The sequence below is a fragment of the Ovis aries genome, chromosome 4 (genome assembly GCF_016772045.2).
Source record: "Ovis aries strain OAR_USU_Benz2616 breed Rambouillet chromosome 4, ARS-UI_Ramb_v3.0, whole genome shotgun sequence".
Lineage (NCBI taxonomy): Eukaryota > Metazoa > Chordata > Mammalia > Artiodactyla > Bovidae > Ovis > Ovis aries.
In genome coordinates, this window is record NC_056057.1 from 118,146,722 (window position 1) to 118,166,619 (window position 19,898).

Genomic DNA, 19,898 nt, shown 5'->3' on the forward strand with positions numbered 1-19,898 from the left:
ATACTTTTGACTGTGCACACGGTTCTTGACAAAGTGATGTCTTTGCTTTTTGATATGCTGTCTAGGTTTGTCATAGCTTTTCTTCCAAGGAGCAAGTGTCTTTTAACTTCGTGGCTGCAGTCACCGCCTGCAGTGATTTTGGAACCCAAGAAAAACATTCATTAAACACATACAGACTCTACTTAACAATTCATATAAACTTAAGAGCAACAACGAAATTAAAATAAATACAGGTCAATCAACAAAGTCAATAAATTTCAAATTAAGAAACAGTCATTTTGTGTGGCAGAAGATGAGGTTCCCGAAACGAACTCACCCCTTAAACGTGTTCGGGTGTTTGTTGTGACACCAATGTTTTGGGTTGGACGTTGCGTTGGACATGCCTGCTCTTGCCTCACTGGGTAAAGCGTTGCCCTGCCCACCGCTTCTCTGCTGGGAGCTGCACTCTTTGTTCACAGAGACCCCTGTGCTTCCGGGAGACCAAACTAGCTGACTTGGCGTTGGTGCGTCATGAAGACGCACGCTCATTCAGGCAATTAATTTGGGTATGAGTGTATTTTTATGATCAGAATATAACTTCATTAATATTTATTGCCCAAATAATATGAATAAACAGAAAAACAGTGAAAAAGGTGTTAACAATTACAATAAAAATAATAATACTTTTCTCATACTATCCGTGCTGCATCCAGTCCCTTGGTATCATTACTTCGGACCATTTCTGATTTTAATTCTTCCAGTATTTATTTCTGTCACTGCAATGTGACGTTCATATATCAGTATTCACAGACTGCCTCCCATCCAAGTAGAACATTTAACTCACATTTCCTCCTGCTTTCTTTGCTCTGCTCTGGGTTGGAGAAACTATCAGGTTATTTTCAGTTCCTCTAGACAGGGGTGCCCAACCTCCAGGCCATGGGCCGGTACCGCCTGTCACATCAGCAGCAGCATTAGATTAGAAATAAAGCGCACAGCAAATGTGCTGGGCGTGAATCATCCCTAAACCATCCTCCCCCACCCTGCCCTCCCCCATTTGTGGAATAATTGTCTCCCGTGAAACCCATCCCTGAGGCCAAAAAAGGTTGCGGACCGCTGCTCTAGAGACCTGTTTTGTAAATTCCTATGAAAATGTCTTTACAAGTGCATTTCCTGTTCTGCTGATCTTCAGTGGAGTCTCCTGGCTTCTCGCCAGACAAGAGAGAGAAGCTAGTGCCCAGACAGTCTTCTGCTCCATGCTACATGGTCCCTGCAGCTCTTCCTCCCACTGTGGGAAAGCCTCATGGGAAAGCCTCGAGGGAAAGCCAGCTCTTATCGGTGACATGTGCACTGTCCCACTTAATAAAATCTCCCACCAAACGGTTGATTTTAAAGTGGAAAATTCTAACACAACACTGTAAATCAACTGTCCTTACAAAAAACAAAACAAAAGCAAAAGCATTTTGCTTTGAAACAAAAGCAAAAGCATTTTGCTTCTGTATTGAAAACAATGAAGTCATCTAAGTATCAAGAATGGGTTGCAGCTTTACCATGTACTACAAAGTCTATGGATAATCACCTAAAAATCTGTGAAAAATTAAAAAAGAGAAGTTATTCCAAATAAATAGATACCTAAATTTTTAAATGGATAATTCATTTAAAACATTGACAATGTTTGGCTTAGACATGTATTTCTCTTTAAAACCTGATAATGCAGACAAAGCCACAGGGAGAGAGAAATTGTAGTACTTTGTCACTAAGCAGCTTGTCTAGAGGTATTCAGGTCAAATAGACTCTTCAGTAGCTGCAGCTAGCTTATTCTTATTTGGACTTTGACTTTAGTAAACAGACCCGTTTTCTTAGCAATCCTAATGGATTATTTCTATTTGAAATTAAAAAGTAAAACTATCTTCATTACAGACAAAATGAAAAAGTTGTGTAGATAATGCTAATACATTTAGGGGTAGTTTTAGAAAGAACATGGAATACAAGGTCTCTATTCAAATATTAATTGTATGTCTTAGGCACTAGCAGCAAAACTTTGGAAACGGAAATTTTGAAAATGCTAGTTGTATTATTTGCCTGGGCTGACCTAATGAAGCCACAGAGTGGATTCAAACAACACATATGTATTTTCTCACAGTTCTGAAGTCTTTAAGTGCTAGGTGAAGGGCCAGCAGGGTTGGTTTCTAGTGTGGCCTCTCCTCCTGGCTGCAGATGGACCTGGTCACTGGGTCTCACATCGCTTTTCCTCTGCTTGGATGCGCAGGGGGAGAGAGAGACGGAGAGAGCTCTGTCTCTAGTCCTGTCTCCTTACAAGGAGACCAGTGCTGTTGGACCAGAGCCCCACGTTTATGATCTCATTTTACCGCCTCCTTCAAGGCTCTGTTGCCAGATATAGTCGCATTGAGGATTAAGGCTTCCACATATGAATTGGAGAGAGAAGAGTTGGTTCAATCCATAACACCATTACATGTGGACATCTGATGCGAAGAACTGACTCATTGGAAAGACCCTGATGCTGGGAAAGATTGAGGGCAGGAGAAGGGGACAACAGAGGATGAGATGGTGGGTTGGCATCACCAACTCGATGGACATGGGTTTGACCTCACTCCGGGAGTTGGTGATGGACAGGGAGAGGCCTGCTGTGCTGCAGCCCACGGGGTCACAAAGAGTCAGACACGACTGAGCAACATGTACATCTTTGCTGTGTATTATTTTGCCTACACAGTCTGACCTCTGGCCTTCAAAGATTTACATCCATCCCACATACAAAGTATATCCACTCCGTTCTGAGACCCCAGAAGTTTCAAACTATTCCAGAATCAATTCAAAGTCCAAAATTTCATCAGCTCAGCAGTCCCAAATGCTATCATCTAAATAATCTCAATGAGTTGTGAGTAAGACTCTGGGTATACTCTATCCCAGGGCACAATTCATCACGATTGTGAACCTGTGGAACTAAAGAAATAAGTGGTGTCTTCTCCTGAAAGTAATGATGAGACAGGAACAGGGTAACAGTCATAAGTACTTGTGTTCCAAAACGGAGAAATTTGAAGGAAAAAAGGGGTTACCAGTTCCAAAGCACTTCTAAGTGCACTTGGGCATGCTCGTGTGTGTGTTAAGTCCTGGGAATAATGGTCTGCAGATTGTAACTCTGTCCTCCGGGGATCATGTTTCTTCTTCATGAAAGGCAGCATGAGTTTGCAGCTGAGTAGTTTTATCAGCATGTTTCTCGTCTGAGGAGGCTGGAGGTCTGCCAGCCCTCTCTTATTTCATAGTCTCTCTGTCCTTCTCAGTCCAAGCTGGCAGAGCTTCTGCAGATACACAATTCTTAAGAACCTGTGGGTTTCCTATGTATGTCCTGGGCATTCATTCCATTAGACCAGAGACCCCTCCATAGGGGTTAGCTAGATACTCCCATCTCTGTGTTTGGCTTCTGCCGAGACGGCTGAGAAGATTATGAGTTACACAGTTAGGCTCTTCAGTGAGATTTTTACGTGAGTGAATGCCCTGAGATTTTGATCTTGCAGTTGTGTTGGCAAAAGTATGTTAAGCCACATCTAGTGAAGTGAATTTCTCAACTTCCGCATTTTTTACAGTCTGGGTAAGGGGAGATGATTCTCCAAAGGAAATACAGAAATAGCCAATAAACACATGAAAAGATGCTCGACACTATTAGGGTTGAAACATTATTCACCCACAAAAAGGAATGAAGTGCTGGTAGATATTATTACATATTATCACATGGATGAAACTTGAAAATGAAATATACCGATAAAAAAGACCAAGATATTATATGACTCCATATGAATAACTCATAGTAACCAAATGTATAGATACAGAAAACAAATTTTTCATTGCTTAGGACTGGGACGAAATGGGTGGACATGGGGAGTGGCTGCTCATGGTTATGGAGTTTTAGAGAGGAACAATGAAAATGTTCTAAACTTAGGCCGTAGCACTGCTGCTGTTCTTCAGTTGCTTAGCCGTGTCCCACTCTTGACGACCCCGTGAACAGCGGCACACCAGGCTTCCCTCTCCTTCACTGTCTCCCGGAGTTTGTTCAAACACATGTCCATTGAGTTGGTGATGCCATCCAACTGTCTCATCCTCTGTCGTCCCCTTCTCCTCCTGCCCTCAATCTTTTCCAGCATCAAAATCTTTTCCAATGAGTCAGCTCTTCGCATCAGGTAGTCAAAATTCTAGAGCTTTAGCTTCAGCATCAGTCCTTCCAATGAATATTCAGGACTGATTTCCCTTAGGACTGACTGGTTTGATCTCCTTGCAGTCCAAGGGACTCTCAAGAGTCTGCTCCAGCACACTTCGAAAGCCTCAGTTCTTCTGCGCGCAGCCTTCCTTGTGGCCCAACTCTGCTGGAAAAACCCTAGCTGTGTCTGTGTGCACCTTTGCCGACAAAGTGATGTCTCTGCTTTAGACTGTGCTGTCTAGGTTTGTTCTAGCTTCTCTTCCAAAGAGCAAGTGTCTTTTAACTTCATGGCGGCAGTCACTGTGCTCAGTGATTTTGGACCCCAAGAAAATAAAATTTATCACTGCTTTCACTTTGAAGTGAAATGAAGGGAAGGGAAGTCGCTCAGTCGTGTCCGACTCTTCGTGACGCCACGTACTGTAGCCTACCAGGCTTCTCAGTCCATGGGATTTTCCAGGCAAGAGTACTGGAGTGGGTTGCCATTTCCTTCTCCAGGGGATCTTCCCAACCCAGGGATCGAACCCAGGTCTCCCGCATTAGGCAGACGCTCTACCCACTGAGCCACCAGGGAAGCCCTTCTGTTTGCCAAGAAGTGATGGGACTGGATGCCATGATCTTGGTTTTTTGAATGTTGAGTTTCAAGCCAGCTCTTTTCACTCTCCTCTTGCACCCTCATCAAGAGGCTCTTTAGGTCCGCTTCACCTTCTGCCATTAGAATGGCACCATCTGCATATCTGAGATTGTTGATATGTTACCTGGTTTAAATGTCATTGTTCCTAAGCCGTTGATAGTGAAGCATAACTAAATTTATTCTTTCATTATGTCAAAATCTACTGAAGAAATATGAGTAGTATGTACAGCAGACATCGTTATTTATTGTACTTTTTCTATTAAAAGAGAAGAGAAAAGAAATCTGATTGGAATTATTGGACCCAACCTCTAACCGTATCTGGCACAGAGCGCTCATTTCGCACTGGCATGCAGGCATGGTCCCTCTGTGTTCACTGAGCTTTTTCCTTCTCTGCACAGCTGTGTTAGGGTGCTTATTAATGGAAAAGGCTGCAGTGACTTGCTTCTCAGCAAACTGTGTATCATTGGAACTTGTGAATTAACAGTGCAGACACTGAAAAATGAAAAATTGATTTCCGCATGTTCTTCCTTAGGTGTTTGTATGGAAACGCACACCGATTATCAACCTTACAGAAATAACACACAAGTTTCCCAGTGACTGATTCTGAGCATTAGAGTAGTTTTGCTCTGCGTCTCAGGCTGGGGTCTGTCTCCCTGTGGATTTGCACCTGACATGCCCACCACTGTCCTTTTCTTCTTCGAGTTTTTAAAGCACTTGGTACTTGACATCACCCACACTGTTCACAGCAGAGTGACCACTTGCTGTGTGCCCGTCATTGTTGATCTGATTTGATGGCCAAGTCTTTTCCAGTTAGGGAAATGTATGCCTTTAAAAGTTTTTCCCAATCTTTTCTTTATTACAGAAAACATTTTTACCTGGAGAGCAGTGTTCTATCAGGATCATCATAAACGTTACCTGCTTTTTGTGATTTTATTAGCTTCCTGGCTCTGGAATATGTTATGAATAAGCCAGATTCTGTGAATAATGTCAGTATTTAAACTCTCCTGCAGATGTGGTTAATGTTGGCCTTACTGTCCTCCTGCACATCTTTAGAGAAGCCACTTAGCCTCTTAGGAGCTCAGGTCTACCTTCCATAAAATGGCTTTCTTTCCTCCTCCTTGCAGGATTGAGAGGTAATAACTGTCAGAGTCCTCCAAACACAGCAAAACATTTTAGAGTTGTCATTTTACATCACAAGGACCCAAAGAAACCATCCTCTGAAAGCAGTTCACCAGCTTAACACACATGAGACCTTGACTCCAAAGAAATAGAAATCTATTAGGCACAGCAGAAAATGACTGAAAAGTTTTTTTTTTTTTTCAAAATTATCAGTTTGATCAGTTTAATTATCAGTTTGAAAAAGTTTTTTTTTTTCAAAATTATCAGTTACATAGAGCTTGTGACCTAAGAGCAGATGATCTTGATAAAGCTAATTTGGAATATTAGGAATTAAAATAAATTATTTAGAAAATTAAAACAGCAAAATGAAAGAGCTTGATACACTAAAGAAAAAAAAATAGATAAAAATTGAGCTGAAGACATAATGCAAATCCTTCCAGAGACATAAAAATGCAGGGGACCTAGGGGTTCCTGGTGAGGTCCAGTGGGGTCTGGGATGACAGAGAAGCAGTGTTGAATTGGACAGTTACTGATAACATTCCTGATGCAGAGAAAGGCAGTTCTTAGACTGTAAAGAGTACTGACTGGTAAGCAGGATATTTAAAGAAAAGCCACAACTGGACATTTTTCTAATGGGATTTCAGAATATCAAATATGGGAGACTATACCTTCCTCGCTGGACATTTTCAGCTCACACTTTCTGCTGCACCAGTACCAAGGCGCTCGCAGTCTCCCGAAAGCACGGCAGTCGTCAGTGCCTTCATGGCCTTGCAGCCCTCCCAGCTGGAATGTTCCTCCGTTATGTTATCTTGGCCAGCAGGGTCTTTTCTCAGCTCCCCCCGCTTTTGTCCTGCAGCCTCCGGCACGCCAGGCGCGGCCGCCCGCAGCCCCGTCACTCTCGCGGTGTGGTCATTCTCTCAGCGCCGGCTCCATTCCTCTTTGAGATTCAGAGTCAGAATCGCTTACAAGGTCTTTCATTTGTGATTCTTTGGGGCTCAGCCTGACTTCTGAACATGGCAGTCCCTTGTGCTTCTCCCCACCTCAAAGGATTTTGGAATGCATCAGGCTGTAAGTCAGTAGCTTAGTTAGAGAGCACCTGACCGTGTGAACAAGCCGTCAGGCTCCAGAGGGGCGAGCGGAGAGTGTCTTGAGGAGGGAGGGCTGACTGTTGGCAGAAGCGCCTGTCCCAGCTTGAACGGAGCACTTTCTACAGTAATGCCGTAGTATGTGGTAATAATGTAGTGATAGCATGTAGTAATGCTGCCACTGTAGGCTCTCCCTATTTAAGTCATGTAAGATTTTTTTTAATCCAAGGAAGTAGTAGTTATATAAAAATAAAACACATATTCGGTGGTCCAGTGGTTGAGCCTCCACACTTCCAACACAGGGGGCGTGAGTTCCATCCCTGATCAGGGAGCCCTGCATGCCATGCAGTGTGGCAAAAAAAAAAAAAAAAATAAAAAAAAAACAACCCTTTTTTGTTTTGATGCCTAGAACAGTCGTTTGTGAAAAGAAAAATTTTTCAGAAAGTGAGTAGGTCGGCTTTTCATATTTGATCCAAAGTTTGTTTAAAGGCAGTCTTTCACTCTTGGTGGGCTTCCTGCAGATACCAAAATGTGCAGCTAGAACCACCCCTGAATAGAAGTGTTTATTAGGTAAAATTTAAGTTTTAATATGATTAGTTATTTTCTGACCATGTATTTGAGTGTCTCTGACATATTTGCTTTTGTTCTTGTTTTATATATTGTATTTTAATTGAAATATATTTGACACTGTGTAAGTTTACGGCGTCCCAGGTGGCGCTAGTGGTAAAGCATGCGCCTGCCAGTGTGGGAGACGTGAAAGAGGCGGGCTCGATCCCTGGGTCGGGAAGATGCCCAGGAGGAGGGCGTGGCAGCCCGCTCCAGTATTCTTGCCTGGAGAATCCTATGGACAGAGGAGCCTTTCAGGATCCACGGGGTCACAGAGTCAGACATGACTGCGTGACTCACACACACATTTAAGGTGTACAGCATGTTGGCTTGATGCCTTTACGTGTTGCAATATGATTGCCTTTGTACGATCAGCTAACACCCTCTGTAAGGCCACATGATTAGCTTCTTTTTTAGGGTGGGAAAAATTAAGATCTAGTCTCTTACCAAGTTTGATGTTTATAGTACATTTTTGTCGTCTCTAATTACTAAAAGTGCATGAGCGCTCCAGGGCTTATTTATCAACTAGTTGCAAATATACTTCCTAATTACTAGTTCACTGTATAACTTTATTAGATCAATGTCCAGTAATCTTTAAATTTTTCATTTATTGTCTGTTTTCTATACTGAAATGCATCGTGCTTGAAGCAGTGCATCTCTCTTCGAGACTGCTTCAGAGGCAGATAAGTCCTAGAGGGAAGAACTGGGCTTGGTTTTAACATGCTTTGATTAGCACCTAGGAGAGCTCCACATACCATCAGGTCTAACAGGAAGGCCACCTCAAGCCTCATCATTCTGTACATTTAAGAGACTTTTACATGCACTAATCCTGTTTGATATGCAAGGTACAAGTCCGTGTGCAACATTTCTGCCAATTTCAGTAATCTTTCATGCCCAGGGAGGCCACAAAGAAGAAACCAAAGGAGATGTAACAAAATCTATACGCTAGAATCCTAGAAGCTTTGAGGATTTCATTCAGAGATTATCATTTTTTCATTCTGTAATATAAATTTTTTGTTTGTTTCCCCAACCTGCCACAGAATTTGAAACAGAAAGCTGAAAGAGGCAAAGGGTACTGTTGAGGGCAAGCCCTATGGCAGCCCAAGAAGTGAAGGCTGGCTCAACAGCCAGAACTGGAGAGAGAAACAGACAGACCAACCAAACATCCCCCTGTAAAATCGCGGTGACCTGAAACCACCTCACGCAGGATGCCCACAGGCCTACACACCCCAGCTAACACTTGTGATAACCCCACGCCACAGCCCAGCACACAACTAGAGAAATGGGGACCAGCATCTCCAGAAAAGGGCAGCAAAAGAGGCATCTTTTATTTCACAGAGCAGGGTCGTAAATAAGCATTCTGTGTAAATGAGGGACATCAGACAAAGGTTAGAGTGTCTTGTTAATATAACAGCAGTGGGGGTGGTTTGATGTCCTGTCTGGTGGGGGTTTTGGGGGGAGAGGTGCTCTTGCTTTGCAATGTGGTGTTGGCTTCTGCTGGTCAGCAGCGTGACTCAGCTGTAAGTATGCACACGGCCCCTCCCTCTGGAGCCTCCCTCCCACCTCCCCCAGCCCACCCCTCTCTATCCGCAGAGAGATGGCCTCCCCAAGCCAAGCTCCTTGCTCAACAAGCAGCTTCCCAGTCGCTGTCTAGCAGTGTAGCTGTCAGTCCCAGCCTCCCGGTCATCCCGTCTCCTGCCCCCGACACTTCCACCCATTCTGTTCCCTGCATTTGTGTCTCTGTTCCTGCCCAGCTTTAATCTGCTCAGACTCGCAGATCAGAAGGTGGACAGCCTATTGTCTTGTCAACGTAGATGAATGAATTTTTGTGCACATAATGAGAGAACCTTTCTGAGGTAGACCTAAATCCCCAGAAGCTTCAGCCTTAGGAGTAGGATAAAAGCTGCCAGGTTCCTAAAGTCTCCCCGCTGGTGTCATTACCTGAATACCTCCTCTTGGGATGGAAGTTCAAGTCTTATCCCGGGTGCTTAACTCCCAAGCCTGCTGATCCAGGGGAGGCGGGGAGGTCCGAATCTGGTAGTTTGCACACAGAATGTGGGGTGTGTCCTTATCTGGAGGACTACTCCCCAGCCTGAAGGCAGCCAGGAACGAGTGAGGCATATGGGGATAAATACCTGAGGAAGGCGCTACTTGGTTTTGGATTTCAGGTGCCCAGTGTGTGGTTTGCTGTTGCCATTATGAATGCTCCATGAATGACTGGTTACATAATACAGTTGTGATCCCTTCTCTCTTTTTTAAACTATTTCCACCTTATTGCTCATCAGTCAGTTTTTCAACAGTCATTCACCTTCATATCTAAGAAATACGGTCGTTTAGGTTTTACGGGTGGAGAGGGCATAGCGATGCCGTTTTACCGTACTGTGATTCCCCTTACCATAGCTTTTGGTAGCTTTGTTGTGATTGTTCAGTCCCTCAGACACGTCCGACTCTTTTATGACCCGGTGGACTGTAGCCCGCCCACCAGGCTTCTCTGTCCGTGGGATTTCGCAGGCAAGAACACCGGAGTGGGTTGCCATTTCCTTCTCCTGGGGATCAAACTGGCATCTCCCGCATTGTCAGGCGGATTTTTTTTTACTACTGAGCCACCTGGTAGCTAAGCTCTTGATAAAAGCAAAAAGCATGCCTGGCTTTTGTTCAGCAGTAGGTATAGAAATTATGTTTAACCCTGTCTACCATTTCTGGGTGGCAATCAGAATGTTTTATGGTCCTCTCTTTTTTAACCAAGGAATAAAATTTTTTGTCTCTGTGCTTTGCTCTTTTCTAGCGGAAGATAACAGTCTGTCTCAAAAGAAGAAGGTGACTGTGGAAGACCTCTTCAGTGAAGATTTCAAAATCCACGACCCCGAGGCTAAGTGGATAAGTGGTGAGTCCTGAGTGCGTTTGGGGAATCTCTCCTGCTCTCTGCCACTCTGAGAGCTTGGGTTTTGCCATTTGCCTTTCACCTTCTCTCTCTGGCTGTAGAAGTGGACCCACAGAGCTCTTGCTGTGGTCGTCTCACTCTACGGAAATGTGTGTCTGGTCAGATCAGGCTGTTCCTTCACGAGAAATGGGTCTTCAGGGTCGCCTCCCTGAGTCACTGCTTCTCAGACCCAGACGTGAGATGTTGCTAAGCAACAGGGCAGGGTGAGACACAGCTGAGCCTCCCTCCCTTCTCCGCATTTCTTCATACCCTTTTGCACTCCTCTCGCTTTCACTCCCAACTAGGTCCAGGCTCCAGAAGGAACTGAAGGCATTCTTCTAGAACGCTGCCTAGTGAAGGGAACAGTGGAGTCCAGTGCCCACATGCGGATAACTTAATCTTCCTCTTGAATTTCAGTCTAGATGAAATCTTGTTTTCTTGTTTGGGGGATTTTTTTTTTTTTTAACCACAAAGCAACATAGAACTGGAGGTGAAAGGCAGTTTGTTTATAATACATTTGTTGGTTCAAAATAGTCTATTTCCTTTAGTTGGGTCTGAAATAATTCTAGACTGCAGTCCTGGGGAAAAAGGATGTAAGTGACTGCTCGCCCATCCTCTGCAGGCTTCTCTGCATCCCTCTTGCACAGTCTGGTCCTAGGACCTCTCCAGTTATCTCCACAGATACTGCTTTCATTTCGTCTTAGCCTCCATGGGATGCACTTGAAAACTCATCCTCGGGGCAGAGAACCTGTGTAGTGGAATACTAGAGGTCAGTTCGCAGCCTGGCTTTTATAGTAAATGAGGCCGAGAGAGGTTAAGTGCCTTCTCTGAGGTCACGGAGCTAGTTCGTGACACAGCTGAAGCTGGAAGCCTGTCTCCTACCTTCCTCCCCATTTTGTGCGCTTTCCGCTGATACTTTGTTGAATGACACTGTGGCATGTTTTCTCACTGTCAAGCTCCTCTGAAATGCCATTTATGCTTTGCGAACTGTCGAAAAGCAACCAGCAGTGACTCTTTGCCTTCCATCTCCCACTGGGCAATAGCTTCTCCTTTGTCCTTCACTGTGGCTTCTGTATTAATTCCTGGTTCTTAGATTTGCTTATTTAAAAATGAAAGGAGTAGCTGAATCTCAGAGGGAATGCATTTTATAAGAGGGAACTGGGAAGAAATGAGAGCAGCGTACTGTGAATACCAGTAGGAGGCACACACAGAATCCAAATCACTGATAGAGCCAAGCTCTTTGTTGTTTGAGGAAATACGTTTACCTTTGGTCCTGAGGGGACTTGGCATCTGCTTCCTGTTTGTGGGTACCCATCACAGAGAGAGGGTTGAGCACGGATCGCATGCTCTGGGCCAGATCGTGGGAATAAAAGGTGATGGCTGTCTTCTTAAGGAGCACAGCAGCATCCAGGAGACAAACAGAGCCACCAGTGGTGGTCGTGACCCAAAGTGCAGAAAGGCTGTGATTTTCTCGTTCTTCCCGAGAAAGAGTTTCAAAGATGGTGCGTACCCTCAGTCTCAAAGGCACAGGGTTCAGAGGCAGTCGGAGGGGGGCCCTGCAAAGGCCCCATGAGTGCTCAAATAATACAGGCAAGCCTTTAGAATAGAGTTTCCATGGCCTCCGGCTTGGCCCGCCTCAGCATTCCCTATGCAGACAATGTAAAAAGTGTAGGCAGAGATCTAGAGGCTCAAGGGCACCCAAGTTTCTACAGGAACCCTTGTTGGTTGCTGTTATAAGGCACTGGTCTTTCATGAACTAATTTATGCTGCAGAGGCACGGAGCTGGTCCTGAGATGTGCTGGCTTTCTGGCCAGAATTTCATTCTATCCGCAAAGTTGGGAGTTAATACAAGCAGTCAGGAAGTGGCCTTGTGCCCAGCAGAAAATGCCCAGCGGGTTAAATCTACTCATAAGATGACCTGTGGTTCAAAGAAACATGCCTTTTATGTCCAGGAGCTTTTGTAAGAGGAGTCTTTCTTTGTAATTGTAGGCACAGTGTGAAGTTTTGTTGTGGGGTAACCAAGTGGTCAGGTCTCCCCAGAGACCAGGCACCATCAGAAATCCAAGGGAACATAACTGATTCCTCCCCCCTCTACTTTCTAGCTGCCCCCTCCTCCTTTCACTGCTCCCTCTTCCTGATCAGTCTCTTTCTTCCTGCTCCTTGAAGATGCGGTAGCTTGAAGGGAATGAAGTGACTTTGTGGTGACTAACTGTGCCTTACAATATGAGTCTCACAGACGCCATAAGGAATTCATTCATTTTCTAACCTTACAAGTCTGAATGTGAAAACCCAGAGAAAGAATCCTACATTTCATAGGATTGTTGATTGTCGTGGAGCTGAGATGAGCTTTAGAAATGGTCAGAACATTAATTCATTTAATTAGTGTTTGTTGAGTGTCTACACGGAGAAGGCAGTGGCACCCCACTCCAGTGCTCTCGCCTGGAAAATCCCATGGACGGAGGAACCTGGTGGGCTGCAGTCTATCGGATCGCGAAGAGTCGGACACGGTTGAGCGACTTCACTTTCACTTTTCACTTCCATGCATTGGAGAAGGAAATGGCAACCCACTCCAGTGTTCTTGCCTAGAGAATCCCAGGGACGGGGAAGCCTGGCGGGTTGCCGTCTATGGGGTCGCACAGAGTCAGACACAACTGAAGCAACTTCGCAGCATCAGCAGCAGCAGCAGAGTGTCTACAATGTAGCAGGCAAGTTGCTGGACCCCAAAAAAGACATGGTTTTGCCCATGGAACAGTTTCCCTTTGGGTGACTTGGAATCACCCCTACCACCACCACCGCCACAACCATCTACCACCATCATCACTACAACAGCCTCATTCGTCTCCTCTTCTTCCTCCTTTCTCCTCTGTCTGCATTTTCTCTCCTTCATCTTCCTTGCTGTCATCACCACCACCAACACATCACCACATCATCGTATCACCACCACCATCACCACCATCATCACCACATCACCGTCACCACATCACCACCACCATCATCACCACCACCAACACATCACCGTCATCACCACCATCATCATATCACCACCATCGTCATCACATCATCTACTGTGGGCTTCCCATATTCTAAGTTCTGGGCTAAGTGCTTTGCACACTTTCAGTCAATTAATTCTCACAATTACCATTATTCACTTGGCCTTCCCAGGTGGCGCTAGTGGTAAGGAACCCACATGCCAATCCAGGAGACATAAGAGACATGGGTTTGATCCCTGGGTCAGGAAGGTTCCTTGGAGGAGGGCACGGCAATCCACTCCAGTATTCTTGCCTGGAGAATCCCATGGACAGAGGAGCCTGGCAGGCTATAGTCCATGGGGTTGCAAAGGACACAACTGAAGTGACTTGGCACACACACACACCATTATTCGCATTTTACAGATGAGGAAGCTGAGCCAAGGGTGTTTAAATGACTTGAACATACAGCTAATAAGTAGCAAAATTCAGATTCAAACCTATAAACAGCTGCACTGGTGTCTATAAATAGCTACATTGTATTTAACCAAAGTCTGCAGCCAGTTTCTTTAACCTCGCTGGCTACATTGTGTTTAATCAAGACTGTAGGTTATGAGTATTTCAGGATTATTGCAGTTCCTTAACTCTCTGTTTTAGGACTCCTTATTCCCATGGTGCCTATGTTGAACTAACAGAACACAAGTGATCAAGAAAAATGGTGCAATTCCCCAAGAAAGAGACTTTGACTTTTTTAGTGAACATTAACCATTAAAGTTAACAAATGTATTATCTTCAGTTTAATATTGGAGTTAATCGTGTAGAACTAATACCTTTTATTTATCAGGAAAAAAATGAATTGGAGTTACATTTCTCCTCCCACGTTCATCCTGGAGACACTTTTTTGATCTACCTTTTCTGAAAATGATTGGTGTAACAGCCTTCTAATTCTCTCATGTCCTAAAGCCCCTGTAGACTTCCCTCAGGTATTAGTTGCAGCTAGCTTATTGAGATGCGTAGAACAGTATAACTGGCGACATCTGAGTTCACTCAACCTCCCACCTGCAAAGGAAGAGGCCTATGCTTCTTGAAATTACCCAGCGTGTGGTCTCACCCCAATGTTTGCTTAGTTGAATAAACTCTTCTGTCTTTTGTAAGTGACCACCTTGGACTTGTCAACCTTTTGCATCTCTTAGTGTGCTGCGCTGGGATGCTGTGATCGGAGGTGGCCTCTGTGATGTGGTCTTAGGTCACTTCAGACATTTAAGCCTGTTCACTTTTTCATTGGTCCATCTTCCTGGACTCTGCTTGTCTGCTCATTCTTTCCAGCCCCTAGATGATAAATCGTTTCAGACCTTCTCCTCTTTCCTTAACCCTCAAAACTTTCTTCCCATTCTACTTCCCATCCAAACCTTCCGGGAGAAAGGAAAAGAATACTTCCACCATCTCGTCTCCTTACCCGCCAGCGTCTGCACCTGCCTGCGCCTCCCCCAGCCTGGAAGCGCAGTGTGACCTGTCTGTGCTCAGCCTCCAGGCGTTAGGGGTGAATGTGCCTCACTTACTTGAGGAATAATGGCAGCACATGTCTCCTTTCTTCTCCAGTGTCAATGTTTCATCTCTGTGTTAGATTATTCCCGTCATCAAGCAGATATGCTGCTGCTTGGGTCTCCAAATACACGCGGGAGGCTCAGCTGGGCTCCACCTTCCCCACCTGGCCCTGCCCGATTTCTTGCTCCTCTTTGCAGCTTGAAACGGGTGCCCCGTACCGTCTCCAGGTGCTTCTCCAGCTCTTGCTAAGCCCACCCTGGTTAGGCTTTCAGCCGTAGGACTCCCTGACTCTTCTCTTGTCGAGGTCGCCAGGAACCTCCAGGTGGCTAACTTCCACCTTCGCATCCCAGACCTCTGCTCAGTCTGCCGTCAGCAGCATTTGACACCGTCCCCCCCGCCCTCCGCCTGCGCCAGCTTCCTCGCTTGACCGCTGTGTCGTCACGTTCTCTTGGTTTTGTCTCTTATCTCCTCAGGTGCTGTCTCTGACTTCTGATGCTGGTGGGCCTGGCTCTCAGGCTTCCCCTTCGCTTTCGGTGTCTACACTCACTCCCCCCGAGTTTTCATCTAGTCTCATGACTTTAAATATTCTCCGCCTACTGATGACCCCTAACTTATTCTCCAGACCAACCTCTCCCCTGAAGTTCTCAGATGTCTCACAGACATACAACCCTAGCTTTAATATCACCAAATATGAGTTCACCCCATCCTCGCCAAAAAAAAAAAAAAGCACCCACACCATCCATGTGCTGAGTTGCTTTGTTCTTGTCCAACTCTGTGCAGCCCCATGGATAGCCCACCAGGCTCCTCTATGTCTCCAGGCAAGAATGCTGGAGCGGGTAGCCTTTCCCTTCTCCAGGGGATCTTCCCGACCCCAGGATGGAGCCCACGGCTCATATGTCTCCTGCACTGGCAGCCAGCTTGTTTACACCTGGCACCACCTGGGAAGTCCCATCCACAGCCACTCCCAAATCAGCTGATGAGAACTTTGTTCTTCTGGCAGAACCGGCTGAAAGACTTGGGGTCATCGTCGTCCCCACTCTTTTTCTTGTGCTTCTTATCTAACCCACCAAGAACCGCCAGCTCTGCCTTCAGAATACGCTGCTGCTGCTGCTAAGTGGCTTCAGTCGTGTCCGACTCTGCGACCCCGTCTAATCCTCAGTCAGACACTCCTGGCTGACGTCAGCCTTTTTGTCTCAGTCCACGTAAGGGATGCAGGACTGGGGGCAGGCGTGGCAGCAGGCGGGACCGGGCGCCATGCTCCTCAGTGGCCCCCGGGCCTTGGCTCTGGTTCAAGGCGGGAATCATTACACGGCTGGGTGGAGTGCTTTCGTTTCTACCTTTTGGTGTCTGGAATCTTTAGCAAAGTACCCAGTCTGTGGCCATCTGCTGGCCCTTCTGGAACATTCTCCGGTTTGCAACTTAAACAACTGACTTTTAAAGATAAGGAAACTTACGGATCCGCTACTTTGTGTGGAATGGTTGGAAGTTATTTCTGATGAAGCTGGTTTAAGCAGACATCTGACTGTGAGAGCCCTTCAAGTAAGCTCTCTGCGGGAGAGGGTCCCACATGTCCCCTGTGGGACAGCAGCCGCAGAGGCCCCAGGCAGAGCCCCACCTGGGACGCCTGTCCACAGTGTGCAGCCCAGGGGGAAGGCCCATCCAGGAGCCCAGAGGGGGACAACGTCGGACCAGGTGACTCAGGCTCTTGGGAGAGGATGGTGGCCAGTGAGAAAGGGTTCCATTCAGAGAAACAGAGGGGTCGAGTGTGATCTGCTGGAACTGAAGGGTAGAGAGTAGTGAAATGGCACCGTGAGAGGTTAGGTGTGTGTGTTGTATCGAATTTTTTATTAGACCTGAATTACATACTTATTGTACTAAAGTAGAAAACAGAGAATGCTACTTTAAAGGATAAAAATAAATCCCCTGTAATAAAACTACATTTTCATATTTATCCTCTTAGATATAATTGGTGGGACAATGCTGACCATGTTTATTACATGGGGGAAAGTTTATAACACATTATCATAAACATATTTCAATGAAAATAAATGTCTATTTCCATGATCATGTTAATGTCTCAGTAGGCTCTCAGTACATCAGTTCAGTTCAGTCGCTCAGTTGTGTCTGACTCTGTGACCCCATGGACTGCAGCACGCCAGGCCTCCTTGTCCATCACCAGCTCCCAGAGCTTGCTCAAACTCATGTCCATCGAGTTGGTGATGCCATCCAACCATCTCATCCTCTGTCTACCCCTTCTCCTCCCACCTTCAGTCTCTCCTGGCATCAAGGTCTTTTCCAATGAGTCAGCTCTTAGAATTAGGTGGCCAAAATACTGGAGTTTCAGCTTCAGCATCAGTCTTTCCAGTGAATATAAGGTGACTTAATTCGGTCAGTCTTCAGGGAGTGGAAGTTTCAGCTATGAGTGGAGACGGAGTGACAGATGTCAGAAGGCATGGTGAGCCGTGCATGAATAAGATGTTCTGGTGCGCAGACGTGGGGGTGGGAAGATATGCACGGAATGCCTCAAGGTGGCGCCTTGGTTAGCGAGCACAGTCTCTGCCTACTTGGAGTCAGCTCTTGTGGTTAGATGAGGAGGGCAGAGCAGAAGCTAATGAGCGAGAACTCTGTGGGATGTGCTTTAAGTGCTGAGAACAGGGCATGAAGCTCCCTGAGGAGTGGGAGCCACTTGGAGACGTGGGAAGTGCGCATCTCGTGGGAGCTGCTCACGCTCTCCCAGGCAGGAGGGGCCCGAGGAGGCGGCATCAGAGAAGACCTGGGAGAAGAGGGCGCCGGAGAGCTGGTGCTCGGCCGGCTTTGCGATGGCGGGTGGAGGGCACAGCAGTGAGAAGCGGCCTCTCGGCAGCCGCACACCCACTCGCCCCAGGAACGCATTTCCTGCAAGTCTCTCATACAGTGGGTTGGGTGTTGTTGCCCTTCATCAGACTGCTTTGTGTGGCAAATCAGTTCAGTTCAGTTCAGTCACTCAGTCGTGTCCGACTCTTTGTGACCCCATGGACTGCAGCACACCAGGCCTCCCTGTCCATCCCCAGCTCTTGGAGCTTGCTCAAACTGATGTCCATCAAGTCGGTGATGCCATCCAACCATCTCATCCTCTGTCATCTCCTTCTCCTCCCGCCTTCAGTCTTTCCCAGCATCAGGGTCTTTTCCAATGAGTCAGTTCTTCACATCAGGTAGCCAAAGTATTGGAGTTTCAGCTTCAGCAACAGTCCTTCCAATGAATATTCAGGACTGATTTCCTTTAGGATAGACTAGTTGGATCTCCTTGCAATCCAAGGGACTCTCAAGAGTCTTCTCCAATACCACAGTTCAAAAGCATCAATTCTTCAGCGCTCAGCTTTCTTTATAGTCCAACTCTCACATCCATACATGACTACTGGAAAAACCATAGCTTTGACTAGACAGACCTTTGTTGGTAAAGTAATGTCTCTGCTTTTTAATATGCCTAGGTTTGTCATAGCTTTCTTCCAAGGAGCAAGGGTCTTTTAATTTCATGGCTGCAGTCACCACCTGCAGTGATTTTGGAGCCCCCCCGCAACCCCAAAAAATAAAGTCTCTCACTATTTCCGTTGTTTCTCCATCTGTTTGCCATGAAGTGATGGGACTGGATGCCACGATCTTGTTTTCTGAATGTTGAGTTTTAAGCCAATGTTTTCACTCTCTTTCACTTTCATCAAGAGGCTCTTTAGTTCTTCTCTGCTTTCTGCCATAGGGTCGCGTCATCTGCATGTCTGAGATTACTAACCCTGTTTCAGACTGATGGGGGGAAGGCTAATTCCCCAAACGGGGTGACATTTGTATTTGCTGCTGCTATCCAGTCATTGAGTCATGTCCGACCCTTTGCGACCCTGTGGACTGTAGCACACCAGGCTCCTCTGTCCCCACTGTTTCCCAGAGCTTGCTCAAATTCATGTCCATCGAGTCGGTGATGCAGACGGCTCTTCTGTTCATGACACTTGCCAGCAACAGGGAAAGAGTGTCCCTCTGTATTTGTGGGGTCAGCCGCTCTGCGCAGGTAGCCTGAAGCCACAGCACCCCAGAGACTCCTGGATGACACACCTTCTCAGGAAGCTTATTTGCTGTTGCAGATTCCCTCTTAGGAAGGCGGCCTGGGCTGAACCTTGGCAATGGGCTGGCAAGCCTGCAGCCTGTGGCCTGAGCTAGCCGAGGCACCCGCACCCGTCGGGGGACCCGCTCTCCCTGCCCAGCGTCTTCAGGATGCAGCCGGGCCTGGGGTGGTTGGCAGCAGCTGCTGCCGGGGCTGGATTGGCTTGTCTGCGAGCTCCAGGCAAGGCCTGGCCTCCCAGTCCACTCTCTCTCTGGACTTCAGTGGAGCGTGGTGAGAGCCCGTGGTGGCTGCTGGCTCCAGAGCCTCGCCACTGTTTGTTGCTTCTCATTTCCATTCATCCAGGCGCCGTGAGGGCGGATATGAGAGAGGCTGTAAAATTGGAGAAAATCACTTCCTTTGAATGTCGGGAAATATCAGCTGGCTGGTTGATCCTGGAAAAGTATATGTTTTAGAAGATAAAATTGAGATAGTTCACAAAGCTCAAAGCAGCCTGATTTCCATATTTACTTTCTCCTCTTCTCTATTGTTATTCTGAAAGACCAGAGGGATTTCTTTTTCTAAAGCTCAGGGGATGGGGGGGATGAAGGAGGGATTCCAGTTTACAAAGGTTTGGGTATTTCTGCTGCTTTTTGAAAGCTACATTTTTCAATTGAAACTATTAAGTCTTTAGAATTGCAGAGTCAAAAAGTTCCCCTAAGGGTTGTTTGGCGCCACCTGTACCCGTCAGCCAGCAGTCACTGCAGAGGAATGCCC

The 19,898-nt window shown here is 46.4% G+C and overlaps 1 protein-coding gene across 3 annotated transcripts in view; it reads left to right on the forward strand.

Annotated features, from left to right (window-relative positions):
* Positions 1-19,898, forward strand: part of DPP6 (dipeptidyl peptidase like 6) — a 980,810-nt gene that overhangs the window by 628,195 nt on the left and 332,717 nt on the right. For all 3 annotated transcript variants that reach the window (XM_027969056.3, XM_027969054.3, XM_027969055.2), the window contains exon 3: positions 10,413-10,511. In XM_027969056.3, the coding sequence (XP_027824857.2) occupies positions 10,413-10,511 (99 nt within the window). The remainder of the gene's footprint in view (positions 1-10,412; positions 10,512-19,898) is intronic.